Source organism: Protomyctophum parallelum (assembly GCF_964188405.1).
Source record: "Protomyctophum parallelum genome assembly, chromosome: 1".
In the NCBI taxonomy this organism is placed as follows: Eukaryota; Metazoa; Chordata; class Actinopteri; order Myctophiformes; family Myctophidae; genus Protomyctophum; species Protomyctophum parallelum.
This window is the reverse complement of record NC_139697.1, coordinates 21,853,471-21,870,409: the sequence shown is the minus strand read 5'-3', so window position 1 is coordinate 21,870,409 and position 16,939 is coordinate 21,853,471. Positions and strand designations below refer to the sequence as shown.

The window sequence follows — 16,939 nt, the reverse complement described above, 5'->3', positions numbered from 1 at the left end:
CTGCTTAATTCCTGATCAGCATATTACATTCGTGAAATGCGTTTTAATCTGCTCATGCCAATGTATAATAATAGGTATAAGAACTCGTGGTATTATAATACTTCCACTCTGTTATAAAAAAATACAAGTGTGATTACAGTAGGCTATAAGGGCCTTAAGTACAGTAGGCTAATCACATTCCGGAAGGTGTATAGGCAGAAACCTTCAGTGTGTTGTTCTTTGCATACATTGATTTATTTTTTACGACACCTTTATTTTATTTTGAAAGATGTCATGTAAAATAAAGGTGCTCTCTGCCAACTCATGGCTATAGTGGCTCTTCTGCATACTATTAGGCCAAGAGGTGTCCCTTAATGAGAAACATTGGAGGCTTATGCAGAGAACGCATGCAGCGAGTGGTTCTTCTATAGGCCCACTCCCTGACAGGGACATGCAGAGACTTATAAAAAATAGAGAAAATATCCAATCTACAAGCGCGACGCGTTGAAAGCTTGTAGATCAGCTTTTTTCAGGGCATACAACAAAATGTGTTCAACGCAAAATACTGTGTTCATAAGTTCAGGAGACTTCGGAAAAAAAAGCTATTCTCCTGAATGGTGCTTCCGGCATGGCATGGAAAGGAGTGGCATTTGCATTTCTTTCACCATAGTAAATGCTGCATTCATGGTCTGGAAAGGGCAGTTGTTTTACAGACGGGTAAAAGGGCAGGGGTTGAAGCCCCCTTTGATGTCCACTCACAGTTAACAGTCTTTGTATGGAGTTCTGCTTGAATTGTACTGTAATTCTGCAAGCTGTTAATACATATTTCAATCAATAAATCAAACATGTGTGCACGTCCCTGCTCCCTGAACACATGCGCCACAGTGTAGGCCTACCTTGAGTGTTTGTTCATAATGAATCTCTGTCTCTTAAAGAGGAAGCTATTAATGAGTAGTAGCAGAGTGTACCACGCCGCATGTGTTACCTGGGAGCTCCAAGCCAAAGTCCCCTGACTGAATGATTTACTGTCTACTGCATTAAAGGGCCACTTCGCCCCTTTTGCAACCAGAGCTTATTTTATGGATGTTTCAGCATGCTGCAACATGACTAATGTAACATGACTAATATTGTCCACTAGTCCCTTCCTATCATTTTAGTCTAGCTTTTTTTTCTTCATTGGTTGACAAAATTATCATGATATCTAGTCTGAGGTTTAGTCATCATATAGCTTAGTTTTCCTTTAGTTTCCACTTCGTCATTGAAAAAGGTAGTCCACGGAATTGTGTTTTTGTCACAGTATTAGTCGACGAAATCAACACTTTTCCCAATCTTTCTACTCCCCCCTCCCCCCATTAGACGCCAGCTGTGAGTTCATCCGCGTCCTCTCGCCGGCGGAGCAACGCGGCGTGGAAGGGAAGTCCCTGCTCCTGGCCGTGGAGACCCGCTTCCGTCTGAGCGAGGCGGAGATCCAGGGCTCCTGGTCTCACCACGCCGGCAGGCCGCCGAGCGGCGCCAGGACCGTCCTGGTGACGTTCACCAAGGCCGCCACCATCGTCAACATGATGTACCACAACCACGTCGTCTTCACGCAGCCCGACATCTCGCTGGGCATCCGGAGCTTGACGCGGCAGGACGAAGGGGACTATCACCTGGACCTCAACATCAGGTTTCTGAACGGGACCGGTCCCGTTATCAAGGTGGAGAAGACTGTGAGTGTTACAGTGGATGGTGAGTGAATCATTATATTGAATCTTTTTTTCGGTCATTTAAATAAATAAATAAACAAAATGGTTGTTTAAGCAATTCACATTGCTTAAAACTGTTTAGTAGCCAAAAACGTCAAGACGTCTGATTGACGTCTTTGTAATGGATGCCACGGGCGTCAAGACGTCTCTCCCATCCATATTTTGAAAATTCCTCTAATCTGGTGTACAGGTGATGACATGCACATTACATGCATAATAGAATTACAAATTATTTCTTTCTTTATAATGGGAGAATTGGCACTCAGAGCCTAAACTGGTGACCACCGGGTGGCGCTGAAAGAGTTTTAATTTACATTTCTTAGTTATAAGAAAACCATTATGTGTGTTATGTGTTATTATTATAGTTATAAGAAAACCATTATATGTGGTGGATGCCATTTTTCAAACCCATTGAAATCGTGAAAGCATCTGTGTCATTTTAGATTTTAACCACTTACCACCTACCTTATGTTAGGTAACTTAACTGTATGAACTTAAATGCAAGTGCATTGGACATAAGAAAGGCAATAAAATTGTATACTAGTCATTAAGCCACTAATATCTAGACTGAAGTAATTATAGCGGGTCATGTTTGCATGTTTGGAACTGACTGACAACACGGTCGCAGTGCGACGCGTTGCGAGCTTGTAGATCAGCTATTCTTTCAGCATGCCGCCAAGTGTAAAATGACTCGTGTCTTTTACTTATGCCGGATCTCTTGTCCACTAGTCCCTTAATTCCTAACATTTTAGTCTAGTTTTTATTTGTTGACGAAATTGTAAATATATTTAGTTTTAGTCATCAGCTTAGTTTTCATGTAGTTTTTCATCAGTGAAAAAAGGTAGTCGACAAAAAGTTTTCGCCATAGTATATCAGTCGACGAAAACCAACACTGGAAAACACTGCGGCTTTACGGTATATGGTCTCTGTTTCTCTATAGTGCCCGTCTCCACTCCTGTCATCGAGAAGAGTCCGTCGCATACGGTCGTCGAGGACAAGGGCAACGTCACGTGGACGTGTTCCGTGGAGAGAGGAACCAGGGTCGTGTTCCAGTGGCTGCGGAACGACACCCTCCTGGGTCCCGGTGACAGACACCGGCTGTCCCGGGACGGCTCCACGCTGGTGATCAGCCCAGTGAGGAAGGAGGACATTGGGGAGTACCGGTGCGTGGCCAGTAACCCGGTCAGCCAGAACCACAGCGGCACCTCAGCCCTCAATGTCTACTGTGAGTAGAATGGTCACCGCCGGGCCTTTTATTGACATTTGGACTATATAGGGTTTGTCCCGATCCGATCACGCGATCGGAAATCGGGGGCCGATGACGTCATTTTCAAATGATCGGAATCGGACCGGGAGCAAAAAACTAGTATCAATGTCATATCCATATCATGATATTAGACTGGTTATTGTCTGCTATTTTGGATATTGTACTATTGTGATATGGCATAAGTGTTCATTTTACTCAGAGAGAGAGTACAAATGTAATAAATAAGATCCTTTGATAATGTAAACACTATACTTTAACAATGGAACACACGTTACGAACTGGAAACTAGAGAAAACGGGAACTTCCCTTTTCATCCTCATCCTGTTATGGGGAGTAGTACCACAAGCGGTAGTAAATACTCAAGTAAAACTACTTTGCAAGTACTTTTCTGAGGATCTGTACTTTACCTGGGTATGTTTATTTGCATCTAATTGTCTGCGCCAGGCCGAATCTCCGTCACGTTGGACTGATTGGCATGGAATGCTTCACACACACACACCCAGTAGGCCAAAGAAGAACCTGCACCCTGCACATTTTTTCAAATTGGCCTCATGGTGACGCTATAACCGCCCCACGTCACGTTATACAATCAAATCTGTCCGACTTTTCAGATTCCATTCCATTTGGCTTTCCACAGATTGCCGGCCCCTGGGTATATAGGCAATCTGGCCTGGCAGAGACCAGAACTCTTTCGGGTTTCATTTGTTCTCCAATACAAATTTAACGAAGACATTCACTTTTTACTCCAATACATTTCCCCATGCCCTGCATGGCATACACTGGCATACTCTAATGAAAATAGTGTACATACTTACCAGATCATTAATTTTTTATATATTACAGGTAATATAAGTTCTGACTTCTATCAGTCATTTTCTATAGTGAGATATCTCTACTTTTACTCAAGTGCGGCTTTCAGGTACAATATCTACCACTGATTAGATTACCCTGCATGTAAAGCAGCATTAGGTGACTTCTTGCTGCAGAACTGGGAACACGTGGCTGGTATATTTGCATGAGTATACGCATGGATGACAGATGCCCTCTGTTCCAGCATCACTTCTACATTGTTCGTGTCGTCGTGAACTTTATACACATTGCAGTAACAGACATTTTACAAAATGATCGTTTGGACACATTATGTTAATATTTACCTTTGGAGAAAAAAAATGCAAATATGATTGGTTGGTGGCTGAACCAGTTATTGCGTATAGGCCTATATGCGTGACAACAGTACAGATCTACTCTGCTTATTGTAGGTTCAACAATGTCATATACAGTAGGTTCGTAACTTCGTACCTATAAACACTAGACCTGTGCCAGTGTGTCACACTCACATCACGTCATGATTAAAATATGCTACCTCCTGTTTCCTGTCTCTCGAGTCAAGGCCGAGCTGTGCAAAAGCAGGACTTAAAATATCAAATTAAATAAGATGAAAAATGAGGGGGGAAAACTAAACAAAAACAGCAATGGTCACAAACTGGCATTAAGCTAAATCTGTTAGCGAGCTAGTAAAGCCAGATGTATTATTATTAATGCTACTATTTACATTTATTTAAGTTTTGTTTAATGAATGACCTACTTCTAATACATTTGATTTTAGTTTTCCCTCTTCCCCTTTGAAAACATGCTCTCCTTTACTATATTTTGAACTTCGTTCCGATAGAATTGGAGTGTTGTCTTTTTAGACGGAGCATGGATTCACCAAACACACCCACCGAGGACTGACTGGAAATGTTGCATGTTAAGGGCTGACTAACGTCACCCGAGCGCGCGGTCTGTTTTATGACCATGTTCCATTTAGGACCTGCAGGAACACACGAAATAAAAGCAGCATTGTTTGTGTGTTCTCTCAGCATGCCATATTTGTATCGTTGCTTCCAGTAAAGTCTCTCTTAACCAGTTGTAAGTTTAAGCACATTTTGACCCGGGAACGATTCTGCAGATGTCTTCTAAATCCTGACTGTCAGTCGTTCTCAAACACTTTCATGTCACTTTTCACGATTCTTCAAAAATAGCAGACCTACAAGCTCGTAGTGCTAGATCTGCTATTTTTCAATAGCTGAAGCATTACATAATGCAACACCAAAAGGGGTTCCCGCCCAAAATGGGTTAAGCTCATTTGATTTATTAAACACCTGGAGACAGAGACGAGGGATTATAATGACGGAGGCTTTTAATACTAGACATAAAGTATACCTGTCCATTGTTTGCTGGATGGAATATTTATTGGGAAGTCATATAGCCTGTGAATTCCATCTACAGACAAAATCTAAAAACAATAAAAGCAAACCGTGCAAGTATTTCACATTTCAAACAGAATTTTACTTTTTTACTATCATTGTCCTTAACCATATATTCCTATTCTGAGGCAAACATTTGAGGAAATAAATAGCAGATCTACAAGTTGTGAACTTGTAGATTGTCTATTTACGGGCGAGGTCAAGCACAGATCTTCTGGAGGGGCTATCAATTACGTATATAGGGTTTAAAGATGGAGTGCCGTGATTTTTTTCCACCCTAAAACATGATCATCAGTTATTATTATTATATTAGGAGGAAGATCTTTTTTCAAAAAAGTGTACAGTATTTGTTAAAATGTCGTTTTTATGTGGACACGCCCACCAGTTCATTAAGTATGCCTGGTTTGGTGATGGGTGGTGATCCACCTGAACCCACAGCTGTTGTTGTGTGATAAAGGGGGAGGGGTTAGGGGAGGGAATGATATTGTGGTGTCACTATATCACTGTTTTTTCCATTGGCCCGTTTGACTGGAAGAAAGCCTAAATACACAGGGACGACATCATTGCACATAACAACCACACCAAGGAGTCTAACGATGTACTGTCACCTCATAAACACATGCATGAAAAACTGGAGAAAATACGAAAACCACGGCACTCCATCTTTATGGTTTTTAAGGGTATATCCATCAGAAATAAACTATAGTCTGCATAATGAAGCTCTGTTGCTGAACTTAACGCCTTTCCTAATAATCCAGACGGTCCTTACAACCTGGAGGTGAACTCGGGCCAGGGCCTGCGGACCGGAGCGGTGTTCACCATCAACCCGGGCGAGCTGGTGTTCTTCGACTGCCAGGCGGACTCCAACCCGCCCAACACCTACGTGTGGATCTCCATGAGCCGCAACGCCAGCCAGGTCATCACGGAAGGCCCCCGGCTGGAGGTGCTGGCGTCCTACCGACTGGCCCAGCCCGAGGACTACCTGTGCCGGGCGTTCAACAACGTGACGCAGAAGCAGGACGAGGCCCAGTTCACGCTGCTGGTGGCGAGGACAGGTGAGGGAACATGCAGGCCAGGAGCAGAGCCATATAGAGTAAGACAGAGTTACGACAACTCCGTTCACTTCATGGGGCAAGGCTCTTCTACATATAGACTTCTGTTGAAAAGGGACAAACCGGAAGTTTATACGGCTTTGGGCTCGTGGGCTCGTGCGAGTACATGAACCACGTGACCGGGCTGTTTTCTGCCCCCTCAATGTCGTAACTCTGTCTTAACCTATGGCTCTGGCCAGGAGAGGAGTGAGCGTTGGTGGGAAAAAAAGTACTCAAATGTTTTACTTAAGTAAAAGTATAAATACTGCAATGTGGTTGTACTCTGTTACAAGTAGAATTCCCGCATTCAAAATGTAAAAGTACAAAAGTATCGGCAGCAAAATGTTCTTAAAGTAAAAGTACTCATATTGCAGAATGTCCCATTCCACAAGTTCAAAATGTGTACAAAATCTTTTGAAAATAGCCGATCTACAAGCTCACAATGTGTCGCATCGCGACGCATTGTGAGCTTGTATTTTAAAATGACCAAAATGTATATAGGGTTGAAGTGGTTAATATATGTTTTCTAATAAAAAAAAATATCTCCAAAGTAAACTAGTAACTACAGTTTTCAAATAATTGTAGTGGAGTAAAAGTACACATTTTCGCTTTGAGATGTAGTGGAGTAGAAGTAAAAAGTATTTGAAGCTGGAAATACTCAAGTAAAGAACAAATACCTCAAAATTGTACTTAAGTACAGTGCTTGAGTACATGTACTTAGTTACTTTCCACCACTGGAGAGGAGCGTTGGTGGTGGAATCTGGGAATCGCATGATGATGTCATGCCAAAAGCAGAAGGGGTTGATGAGGGGATCAGAGGAGATAGTTTAACAGTGATGAATACTATATAGCCTAGTAGCCTAAAAGTGAACCCAGACATGTTGAGTACACCAATGTTTTATGTTAGAAATGTTTAGTATGGGTCCCCAGCATGTAGAAACTGCCGGATGCTAACTTGCATATGTTGGGCAATTAACAACCTATAGAAGGCAAAATATTCAAAATGTCATGCTTTATCTATCATGACATTTTGAATATATATGACATGTCAAACTAGGGGGTTTTCATGATGCTGAATCCATTCCAAGCATTAGTTTTGCCAAAAAACACTCATTGGGCTTAAAACTGGGGGCCCATACTAAACATTTCTAACATAACACCTTGGTGTACTCAACATGTCCGGGTTCACAATGGGTCTCTATGGGCTGGCTACTGGCACTGTCTAGTTTGTCCCTCATGTCACCGTCACCGTACCTGTCAGTGTTCAGTGTTCAGAGAGAAAAGAGACGAGTGGATTGGTCTCTGTAGTTCGGAGGCAGCGCCTTGTGGTTTGAAGGCTCCGAACTGCTTGTTAATCCAAATGACCAGAGACGGAATTGAATCATGAATGTAATTTAAGACAGTGGTTCCCAAAAGTGGTGGTCCGGGGACCCCCAGGGGTCCTTGAGGGAGTTCCAGGGGGTCCCCAGCTAAGTGATAGTTTGGAACCAAATGAGTTGGCTATAATTAAGTGTCAATTTGGCGGTCTTTGACGTGAAACTGTTTGTGAACGACTCGACTAGATTCAAGAGATATGGTTGATATGAAATATTGCATTGAACAGTCAGTTGCTAAGTAGCAGTCTCGGTGTGGTTTGAAGGCTGCTAACGTCCAGTGCCTCTATGGGAAGGTAAACAGCAGCTAACAGCTGCTGTGTTTGTTGACCCAAGTTTTATAGCATGCAGAGTTTCTGTGTATTCTGTGCGAGATTGATTTGTTGTCTTGGTGATACTGATGGCATACCACAATGACTACAGCTGATACTGGCTATGTCATAAACAGGGGTCATCGCCATGTTGGCTCGTGGTGGACATTTTTTGTCAACATTCCATTTTTGCCACAGACATACAGAATGAGTCGACAATAATATTACCAGAAACACATAAATAGATAGCCCTGAATGACCAACAGACCAACAGGTCTGTAACGAGTGTTCAAATGGAACCAAATAGACCCTTACAGGTCCACTCTCAGAGTTAAGGGGGTCTTTGCGCAAATAAAACAATTGAGAACGACTAGTACTAGTGGACTCCTAATGTGCCATGGTGTCATAATAAATAATTGCCATGTTTATTCTGAAGAAAACCTGGAGACTTGACATTCAGTAAGTGGTAAGTAAATAGGAACATTATAATGGTGTGTAAAACAGAAAATATAAAATATGACACGCACAAGGCCACATCTTTGCCACAGACACATTTTGTCTGTGTACGGACATGTTGGTGACCCCTGATCATAAAAGGTTGTCATTGCAGTATTTTGGAGTCAAAGATGAACGACAGGTTTTAAGTACTTGTGTTGGCTCAGTGTAACAAATGTCACTGTGTCATGAAAGATTTGCATTAAAAAGAGAAAGCAACGTCTGTTAGCTAAACTAGAGTATGAGTCTGCGTAGAAGAATAAAAAGCAGAATAGTCAAGAACAAAGCATTGGTTTTCAATAACATTCATTATAGCAACGTCTAGAAGGTTCTCCTTTCTCAATATTGAGTGTGGTGCTTCTGAACGTAGAAATGGAAAGTCTTGGGAGCCCCCGCACTACCATAATTATGTCTAATATGAAAACATCCTTATGTTCCCAGGCCAAGATTGATTGATTGATTGATTGAATACTTTATCGGCAGAAATGTACAGAGTACGTCCAAAGGGATCACCGAAAAACAGTCCTTAATTGTGGTCTTGTTTCCATTCAGGTCCTGGGAAGAACATCCAGGACAGCAACCCTGTGTCCCCGCTGGCAGCCATCACTGTCTGCTCGCTGTTCATCATTGGCTGTATGCTGCTGGTGTTCCTCCGCAGAACCTGCCATCCCAAGAGAGGTGAGTTTTTTATTATAGTTTTATCTCACGCAAACACGGCGTGTGACTTCCGTGACATTTTGCACGCACGTTCCCGCTATAGGCCAAGGAAGAAATGACACTCCATGGTGGCGCTATAACAGGCCGATTCGTGTGGCCGATTCGTACCGGTCCGTGTAAAACTACTATGCGCACATCCCTAGAGGCCAAAAAAAAACGTTTGCCCTGCATCTATCTGTATACAATTGAGATGTTGTGCACGCGCAACTTCGCGCACAGTTCAGGTGGCCAAGTCATACACCGTCTGTCACGTATGCAGAGTATGGAAGTGCCGGAAGTGCCTTTACAACCGCACACGCGATGGAGCGATTGCGGTGAGCACGCAATCACAAAACGTACGCTTTGTGTGTGTGTATGTCTCACTCGGACACACGATATTCACGGAGAAACAGCAACAACACAGTCGGACACGAGGCGTTAGACTGCATTAGACGCACAAGCTTCTAGTTTATCACACCTGCCTTTTTTATATATACATATTTTGTTTTTATTTTCAATTTTTCACAAAATACACATACCACCCGCCCACAACCCTCCCTCCTCCCCACATACAAACCCACATACATAGAAGACAGCACCGTTCGTTAAAGCATAATAATAACAATAATAATAATGATAAAAGACTGATATAGCTGAAAATAACTAACCTATAACATATCTGATACAGGTAAGGACAGTTTTTCCATACAATTCAAATCTTGCCAAATCTTCAAAAATGTTTCAAACCCTTTCGAATTTCTCAAAAGACAAGTAATCTTCTCAAGAGGAACACAACTGTTCATTTCTGAGAACCATCTTGCGATAGGTGGGGGGGGGGGGGAGTCAGACTTCCATGTTATTGCAATATATTTCCTAGCTAACCCCGAGTGCAAGATTCAAGATTCCTCTATAAATTTGATTTTGTGTCTTCTTAGATTTGCACTGATCCCAGTGAACACCTGCCTTTTATATAGGCCCACCAGGAGGCCCGCTTATGTGAAAAGATTTCTTTTTTAAATTAGTCCTTCAGATTGTATCCAACTATCGGTACACAATGGTCTTTATGGTCATGTGATCGAGACGGATCTGTCTGAATTTTCATATTCCATTATAAGAAAATGTCCTTCTGCACACATACAATGGACAGGAGCGTCGGATAACTGGAAGTGATAAGTAGAGAAAAAGAATCCTGCACACTGTCTTCACTTGAGTTTAGATTTTATTGAGCAACGTTTCGGTCGTCAGACCTTCATCAGGCGCGGCGTCTAATAGACCTTTAGCTAAGCCCCGCCCTCACCCCATGGGTTGCACACTTTCCAGACAGGAAAGTAAACATCATAGAATAATTACTGGTTCATTTTTGGAAACAGACCTTCAAAATCTCTTCCAAATCCGTCAACAAGGCCTGCTGTATGCACTGGAAAAATATGTGCGTGACATTTCTTTTGTTTGTCTACTCTAACCCGTGTTATGCTTAGCTGTGATTGGAACATAGCAGTTTGGGGAGGGGCTTAGCTAAAGGTCTATTGCCGTGAAACTTTGCACGCACATTTCCACTACGTTCAGGACCAAATGCTGCCCCTTTCGAATTAGGCAGTAGCTTCATAACTCTTTCTTGCCCTGATGAAGACCTTGTTGGTCGAAACATGTTGGCAGTTGCCTTTTTAATTCAATAAAGGCTTTCCTCGTTGTTTTTTAACTTTGAGTGCCCGGATCCTCTCTTTTTATCTATGTCTTGCTCCCGTTTTTGATCCGTGTGAGCACCTTTTTATCATTATCACGTTTTGCTATCTCCATTGAGCACCTGGTTAGTTCCTCTTTTTCTCAGCTTCATAACTGTATTGGGGTGGTGGTTTAAATTGCAAAGCCACAGACCACAGAGTGGGCACTAGAATGTGAATCTTGAACCTTGCTTGACAAGTTAACTAGCATGAAAACTGTACCACAGCTTGCTTATGGTAAGACTAACAGCTGCCACAGTTAGACGCCTTTGATGTTGACATTTATTATCAGTTGAAGGGAACCAGAGCCAAGACACAGTGGAATGGTAAATAGAAACGTTCCTGTTTCTAATCCCCCCCCCTCTCTCTCTCTCTCCCTCTCTCTCTCTCTCTCTCTCTCTCTCTCTCTCCCCTTCAATCAACAGTGATCATGAGCATCTACAATCGGTAAGATTACAAATGAGGCCTGGCCATATAGGCCGGCCTTCTACAAGCCTGGCCATATAAAGTTAATACATCTAATGTGCATACTATGCTGTAATTACACCATACATTTGAATTAACGGCTTTGTTTGCCTCTCTGTTGCAGACCGCTAGCAGAACAGAAACGGCCACATCGTTCAGGTAAGGTACCTCTGCACCTCATAACTTATTTGTTAACATATAAGTCATTTTAATAAGCATACTTGCTGGCCTTGTAAAGACATTATGAAGCATTCAGTTAATGACTCAATAGTGAAAATTCTATTAATTCTTTAAAATAATTGTCTTGGGGTTTGGTTTTGGTCTCAAGGAAACTAGCTGAAAAGAAAGTTGTGGGTTTGACGTCATTTAAGGGCTCATTTAGACCCCGTAACATTTCATCGAACAACATGTGACAAAGTATGAATTAGGATTTGCTGAAGTGGTTTGAGTGCTTCGGGTAACTTGCCATTAGCGAATGGAATGGAAGTTCACTGACATTGGATCACTTCTGTCACCAGGTCATGAGGATGCAACTGAGGACTTTGGCATCTATGAGTTTGTCTCCATCCCTGGTAAAATGGAATCCACACAGGTAGGCTATTATTATTTAGTCGTGGTTTCAGCAATAGCTTATTTTTCATCCAGTTTTCAAGGGCAGTCTTAACCCATTCAGGACGGGAAAAGAGCAGATAAACCGTGAAAATGTGGCATAAATCTTTGATTATATATTCTTTCAGAACGTAAATGTTTTTAACTCAAGTCTTTGCTTCCGGGGGGTCGCTATAGAACAACATATTTTCAGATGGCGGTCGGCGGCCAATTACATCTAGTTTTTTTGGTCCTTGACATGAAACTCTTTGAGAACCACTGACACAGAAAACTGTCAGGATGTAGAAGACATTTGTAGAATCTGGTCTCAGTCCTATAAATGGGTTAATCTCCATGTGTCTCTTGTCTTCTACAGGCATCATGCAGATCTCTTGCCCGCCTAGAGACAGTTCAGGATCTCCACATGACCATCTATGACGTCATCAGGCATGTTCCTGAAACCCCCACCTGAAGTGACTTTCAACGACGAATAGAGACTCGAGCACGTAGCAGGTGTCTCTCTCTCTGTTACCTGCAGAGCCCGAAGCACTTGTTTCAATTATCCTTTTTTTGTCACAAAGGATGAAGGAGTTTTATGTGGGCAATCAACCTGATCACGCACTATTATTGCCCTGATATTTTTGCACGGATGTTAAATGTCTTTCGTTGACATCATTGTGAGCTTAAATATGGCTTGACATTTGTGTGTAAAAGTGTACACCAAATGCTAAAGCCATCTCAAATTGTGCCTGTTGTCCATGCGAGTTGTTGCTCATATGCCTTGTGTTGCATTGTGCCCGCTGCAAGCTGGCACTCTTCCTATGGCCTACTTATTTCAAATATTTATTTAATTTAAAATACGAGGATTTTATGTGTTATCTAAGCACAGTTAGTATTACAAAGATATACAAATTCTGTGATTCTATTCTGAGCCTTCCCCGAAAGATAGTCTGTTTTGCAGGCGTTTGGAACAATGCATTTTATACGGCATGGAATATAGGTACAGTGAGAATGTACCGATGAACATGGTGTCAAACTGTAAATATTGTATAAGGATTTATACTGCAGATTCTCTATGGATTTCATATGCGTCTACTAAAGTATTTTCACTGGATATGTTACTGTATCTATGAAAAATGTGTCTTCATGAATGTAGCAGTTCTTCATTTCAACAATATTTCACCAATATTGTGTGAGGGACAACGGATCCTGATTCCTAAGTTATTGTACAGTTTCCATTTACATGTGTGCTTTTTGTATTTGAATAAATTTATAATAGTTTGATATTGTGAGTCGACGAAAGTTCAGGTCATTATTTCTGGCGACCAACCAGCAACATGCTTGCCTTCATTTATTTGAGGTGAATCAACAAAACGGTATCGGTGCTTAATCAGACCAGTGTGTGTCCAGTGGAAACCTCGTATGAATCTGATCTCAGGTCAGAATGGGTTAATCCATAGTGCAATCCGCTAGTCAGAACAGATGCTGATAGAGTTTGGCTGTGGATAATAAATCTGTCCAGCTTACAATTCTAACGCGGTAGCCAGCCTGTATTAAAAAGAAAATGTAGGATGAACTTAAGAGTCTATCGCATACAGTTCATCTGCACGCCACTTTATGAATACCGCGAGTGTATATCACGCAGAAGTCAATAAGGACTTATTTTTATTTGTTTATTTGGACAGGACAATGCATATCAATGGACGTCACATGGACGTAAATACACCTGATATAGCACAGTTGCTCATTTTCATCCGCAGTCCTCACAGGAAACACAAAACGGACAGTCAAACAGTGGAATACATTTACATAACATTACATAGGGAACACAGTATAAAAAATAAATACACCTAAAATAATCATAAATGGTTGCAGACGTATTGTTGCTGTGTTGCTTGTGTAGCTAGAGAGAGGGACTGACAGACGGATGGTTCAGCAGGCGGCAGAATGCCCTCCACCTGCTCCTGCTGATACCTATAGTCCCAAATAGATGCGTACAGTATGTGTGTGGGAGGGAGAGAGACAAGGAGAGGGGTTTTGAAGAGTCAAATCTGGACTGTTCATTTAGGCTACTGTAACTCAGAGCGTAAAAATGTACCTGTTGAGGGTCTGTTTTAAATTAACACTCAAGAATATCATGTCCAGAGAGGGATAGGGGCACAGAGATTGCTCTTAAGAGTGTTTAAAATGCCATCATGATTAAAATTAGTGATTTGTATTCCAAGAGAACATGACCTCTAAAAACCAAAAAACTCAATAGCAAAACTCCGGTTTGCTATTCCAGACCAAGTCATGGCAAATCATACAGTAGATTGGGGTTACATTTATATTCAATATGGATCTTCACAAAATGCATGGCTGGGTTATTATCCATATTGATTTATTCTATCTCGTGGATAGGGGTGAACCTTTCCTTGAATAACAATCATGCAGTTGATTGAGTCTAGCAGTAATTATAGCTTAGCTGCCCCTGCACGGCCAGTTGAGATTGCTGTATGTTTAAAGTGGTATCTCCTGGTAGGGGTTGCCATCTGTTCCGTCTCGGTGTATGCTTTAAGGGAGGCTCCGTGCTGTGGATGGATGGCTATAACAAACAACAGTGTAGAATAAATCCACCCCAAGGAGAGTTTGTGCCTCGCCTTCTTCATTTGACTGGGAAATAACCCGAGGCATCATTAAACAGGAACTAGAGGCCACTAGTGTGCCTGGTTATGTCTGGGGTGTATTCTGCCTGCATTCAGCCAAGACGTGCTCAGAATAACTCCCTGTGATGAGGGGGCGATTGGCACAATTCTAGATTTGCATGGCCCTTAACAAATTTATTTTCTTCGAATTATAGACACGATTTTGGAGACATTTAAAATCTTATGGACGAGACTTTGCAGTAAGTGATAAGATAAGATAATGGGCGACTGTGGACTGGCTCAAGAGGTAGAGCAGGTCGTCCAATGATCCATGGTTCGGCGGTTCGGATCCCGGCTCCTCCTGTCTACATGTCGAAGTGTCCTTGGGCAAGACACTGAACCCCAAATTGCTCCCGATGTGCTGGTTGGTACCTTGGTACGCCACAATCGGTGTATGAATGTGTGTGTGAATGGGTGAATGTAATGCACAATCTATGCAAAGCGCCTTGGATAAAGGCAATAAATGCACCATTTACCATAAGTTAAAATAAGATACGATAGTATCTACGATTCAGAATGAATAGACTATTTATCACCAATGAAATATGTACAGTAAGACAACAGTGATGAGAATGTACAGTGTCGACAGCGAGTATGTGTATGAATATAACAATGCATATATTTAAAGTCTCTCAAACAGTTATCCCGACAGACAGCATAGTCTCTCGAGACAGACTGTTAACACATTGTATGCTAGAGTTTTCTATTTGCTCAGGCTTGCTGGTGCTAAGCGATTAACATTGGACTTTTGAACTTTTTAGGGGCCCACAGCGAGGGGCCTCTTATAGCGAGAATCACATCGCATAAATAAAAAGTAGGCCAAACATGTCCACTTCAATTTAAAAAAAAAATTATGATTCTACCATCTTCCATTCTGGAGATATTGACCTTTTTCTAAAACCTGCTTTTGAAGGCACGCTGCTCGCTTGAAAAAACAGCAGAGATATGGAAGGTTGAAGTTGACAGACATTGACAGACAGATATAAAAATGAACACAAATAATATCATATACATACTACACACTGAATGAAAGCCCTGAATGTCTACTTTTAGGAGGAAAACAAATACACATGGTCCCATGTATAGTTTGTCAGTAATTGGCTATTGAATGCAGCTTGCGCCCACCAGAGAGGATTTCAGAAAATGCATGGACCAGAAGAACTATTATTCACAAAATAAGGCCTATAGCGAAATGTACATACTATATACCGTATGAAACAGAAGACTCTCTGCTTTCATAAGAAAAATACTTCTACTGTAATAATAATGAAAATCACACCCCTGTGAAGTGAGCAGTGCAATGTTGCGCAACATTGCACTGCTCACTTCACAGGGGTGTGATTTTCATTATTATCTGTTTCATACGGTATATAGTATGTACATTTCGCTATAGGCCTTATTTTGTGAATAATAGTTCTTCTGGTCCATGCATTTTCTGAAATCCTCTCTGGTGGGCGCAAGCTGCATTCAATAGCCAATTACTGACAAACTATATTTGTATATATTTGTATATTTGTTTTCCTCCTAAAAGTAGACATTCAGGGCTTTCATTCAGTGTGTAGTATGTATATGATAATAATTTATTTATGTTTATATCTGCCTGTCAATCTCTGTGACTTTAAACCTTTATAACTCGCTATGATAACTTCATGAGGAAATGCTCACTTCACAGGGGTGTGATTTTTATTATTATTACAGTATTAGTTTTTTTCTTATGAAAGCAGAGGGTCTTCTGTTTCATACGGTATATAATATGTACATGTCGCTATAGGCCTTATTTTGTGAATAATAGTTGGACCTGAACAACTGCATTCAATATCCTACTGACAAACTGTACATGGGATCAATATTATGTATTTGTTTTCCTCCTAAAAGTAGACAATTAGGGCTTTCATTCAGTGTGTAGTATGTATATGACAATAATTTATTTATGTTTATTTTTATATCTGCCTTCAGAACGATAGTATAACGGTGAGATGCGTTACTGGATCGGTGAGTTTAGTGGTTGAGGTTGACATGTCTGGACATGTTTGAGGAAAGAAGCACAGGAGAGAGAGATGATCAAATAACTGGCTGCTTTGTTGGACAACGCTATCTTCACTTTGTTTGGGCAAAGAAGCAGAGATCAGCGATGGAAAAGAGTTTTATCCACGGCAGATAAGTAATGACGTATTATCGAGGGACCGCCATGATCAACTAACTGCCTGGGACCGAGGCTACGTTGTCACCAGCCAATGCAGCCATCGCTATCCGTTGTGTGATTGTAGCCTTTTTATTC

General features: G+C 41.5%; 1 protein-coding gene across 3 annotated transcripts in view; it reads left to right on the top strand.

The window, feature by feature from the left end:
- Positions 1-13,261, top strand: part of hepacam2 (HEPACAM family member 2) — a 48,863-nt gene extending 35,602 nt beyond the window's left edge. For all 3 annotated transcript variants that reach the window (XM_083764397.1, XM_083764395.1, XM_083764396.1), the window contains 8 exons: positions 1,336-1,707; positions 2,665-2,949; positions 5,996-6,292; positions 9,060-9,185; positions 11,350-11,371; positions 11,514-11,548; positions 11,908-11,981; positions 12,354-13,261. In XM_083764397.1, coding sequence (XP_083620523.1) covers positions 1,539-1,707; positions 2,665-2,949; positions 5,996-6,292; positions 9,060-9,185; positions 11,350-11,371; positions 11,514-11,548; positions 11,908-11,981; positions 12,354-12,449 — 1,104 coding nt within the window. In that variant the 5' untranslated portion in view covers positions 1,336-1,538 and the 3' untranslated portion in view covers positions 12,450-13,261. The remainder of the gene's footprint in view (positions 1-1,335; positions 1,708-2,664; positions 2,950-5,995; positions 6,293-9,059; positions 9,186-11,349; positions 11,372-11,513; positions 11,549-11,907; positions 11,982-12,353) is intronic.
- The last annotated feature ends 3,678 nt before the right edge of the window (positions 13,262-16,939 follow it).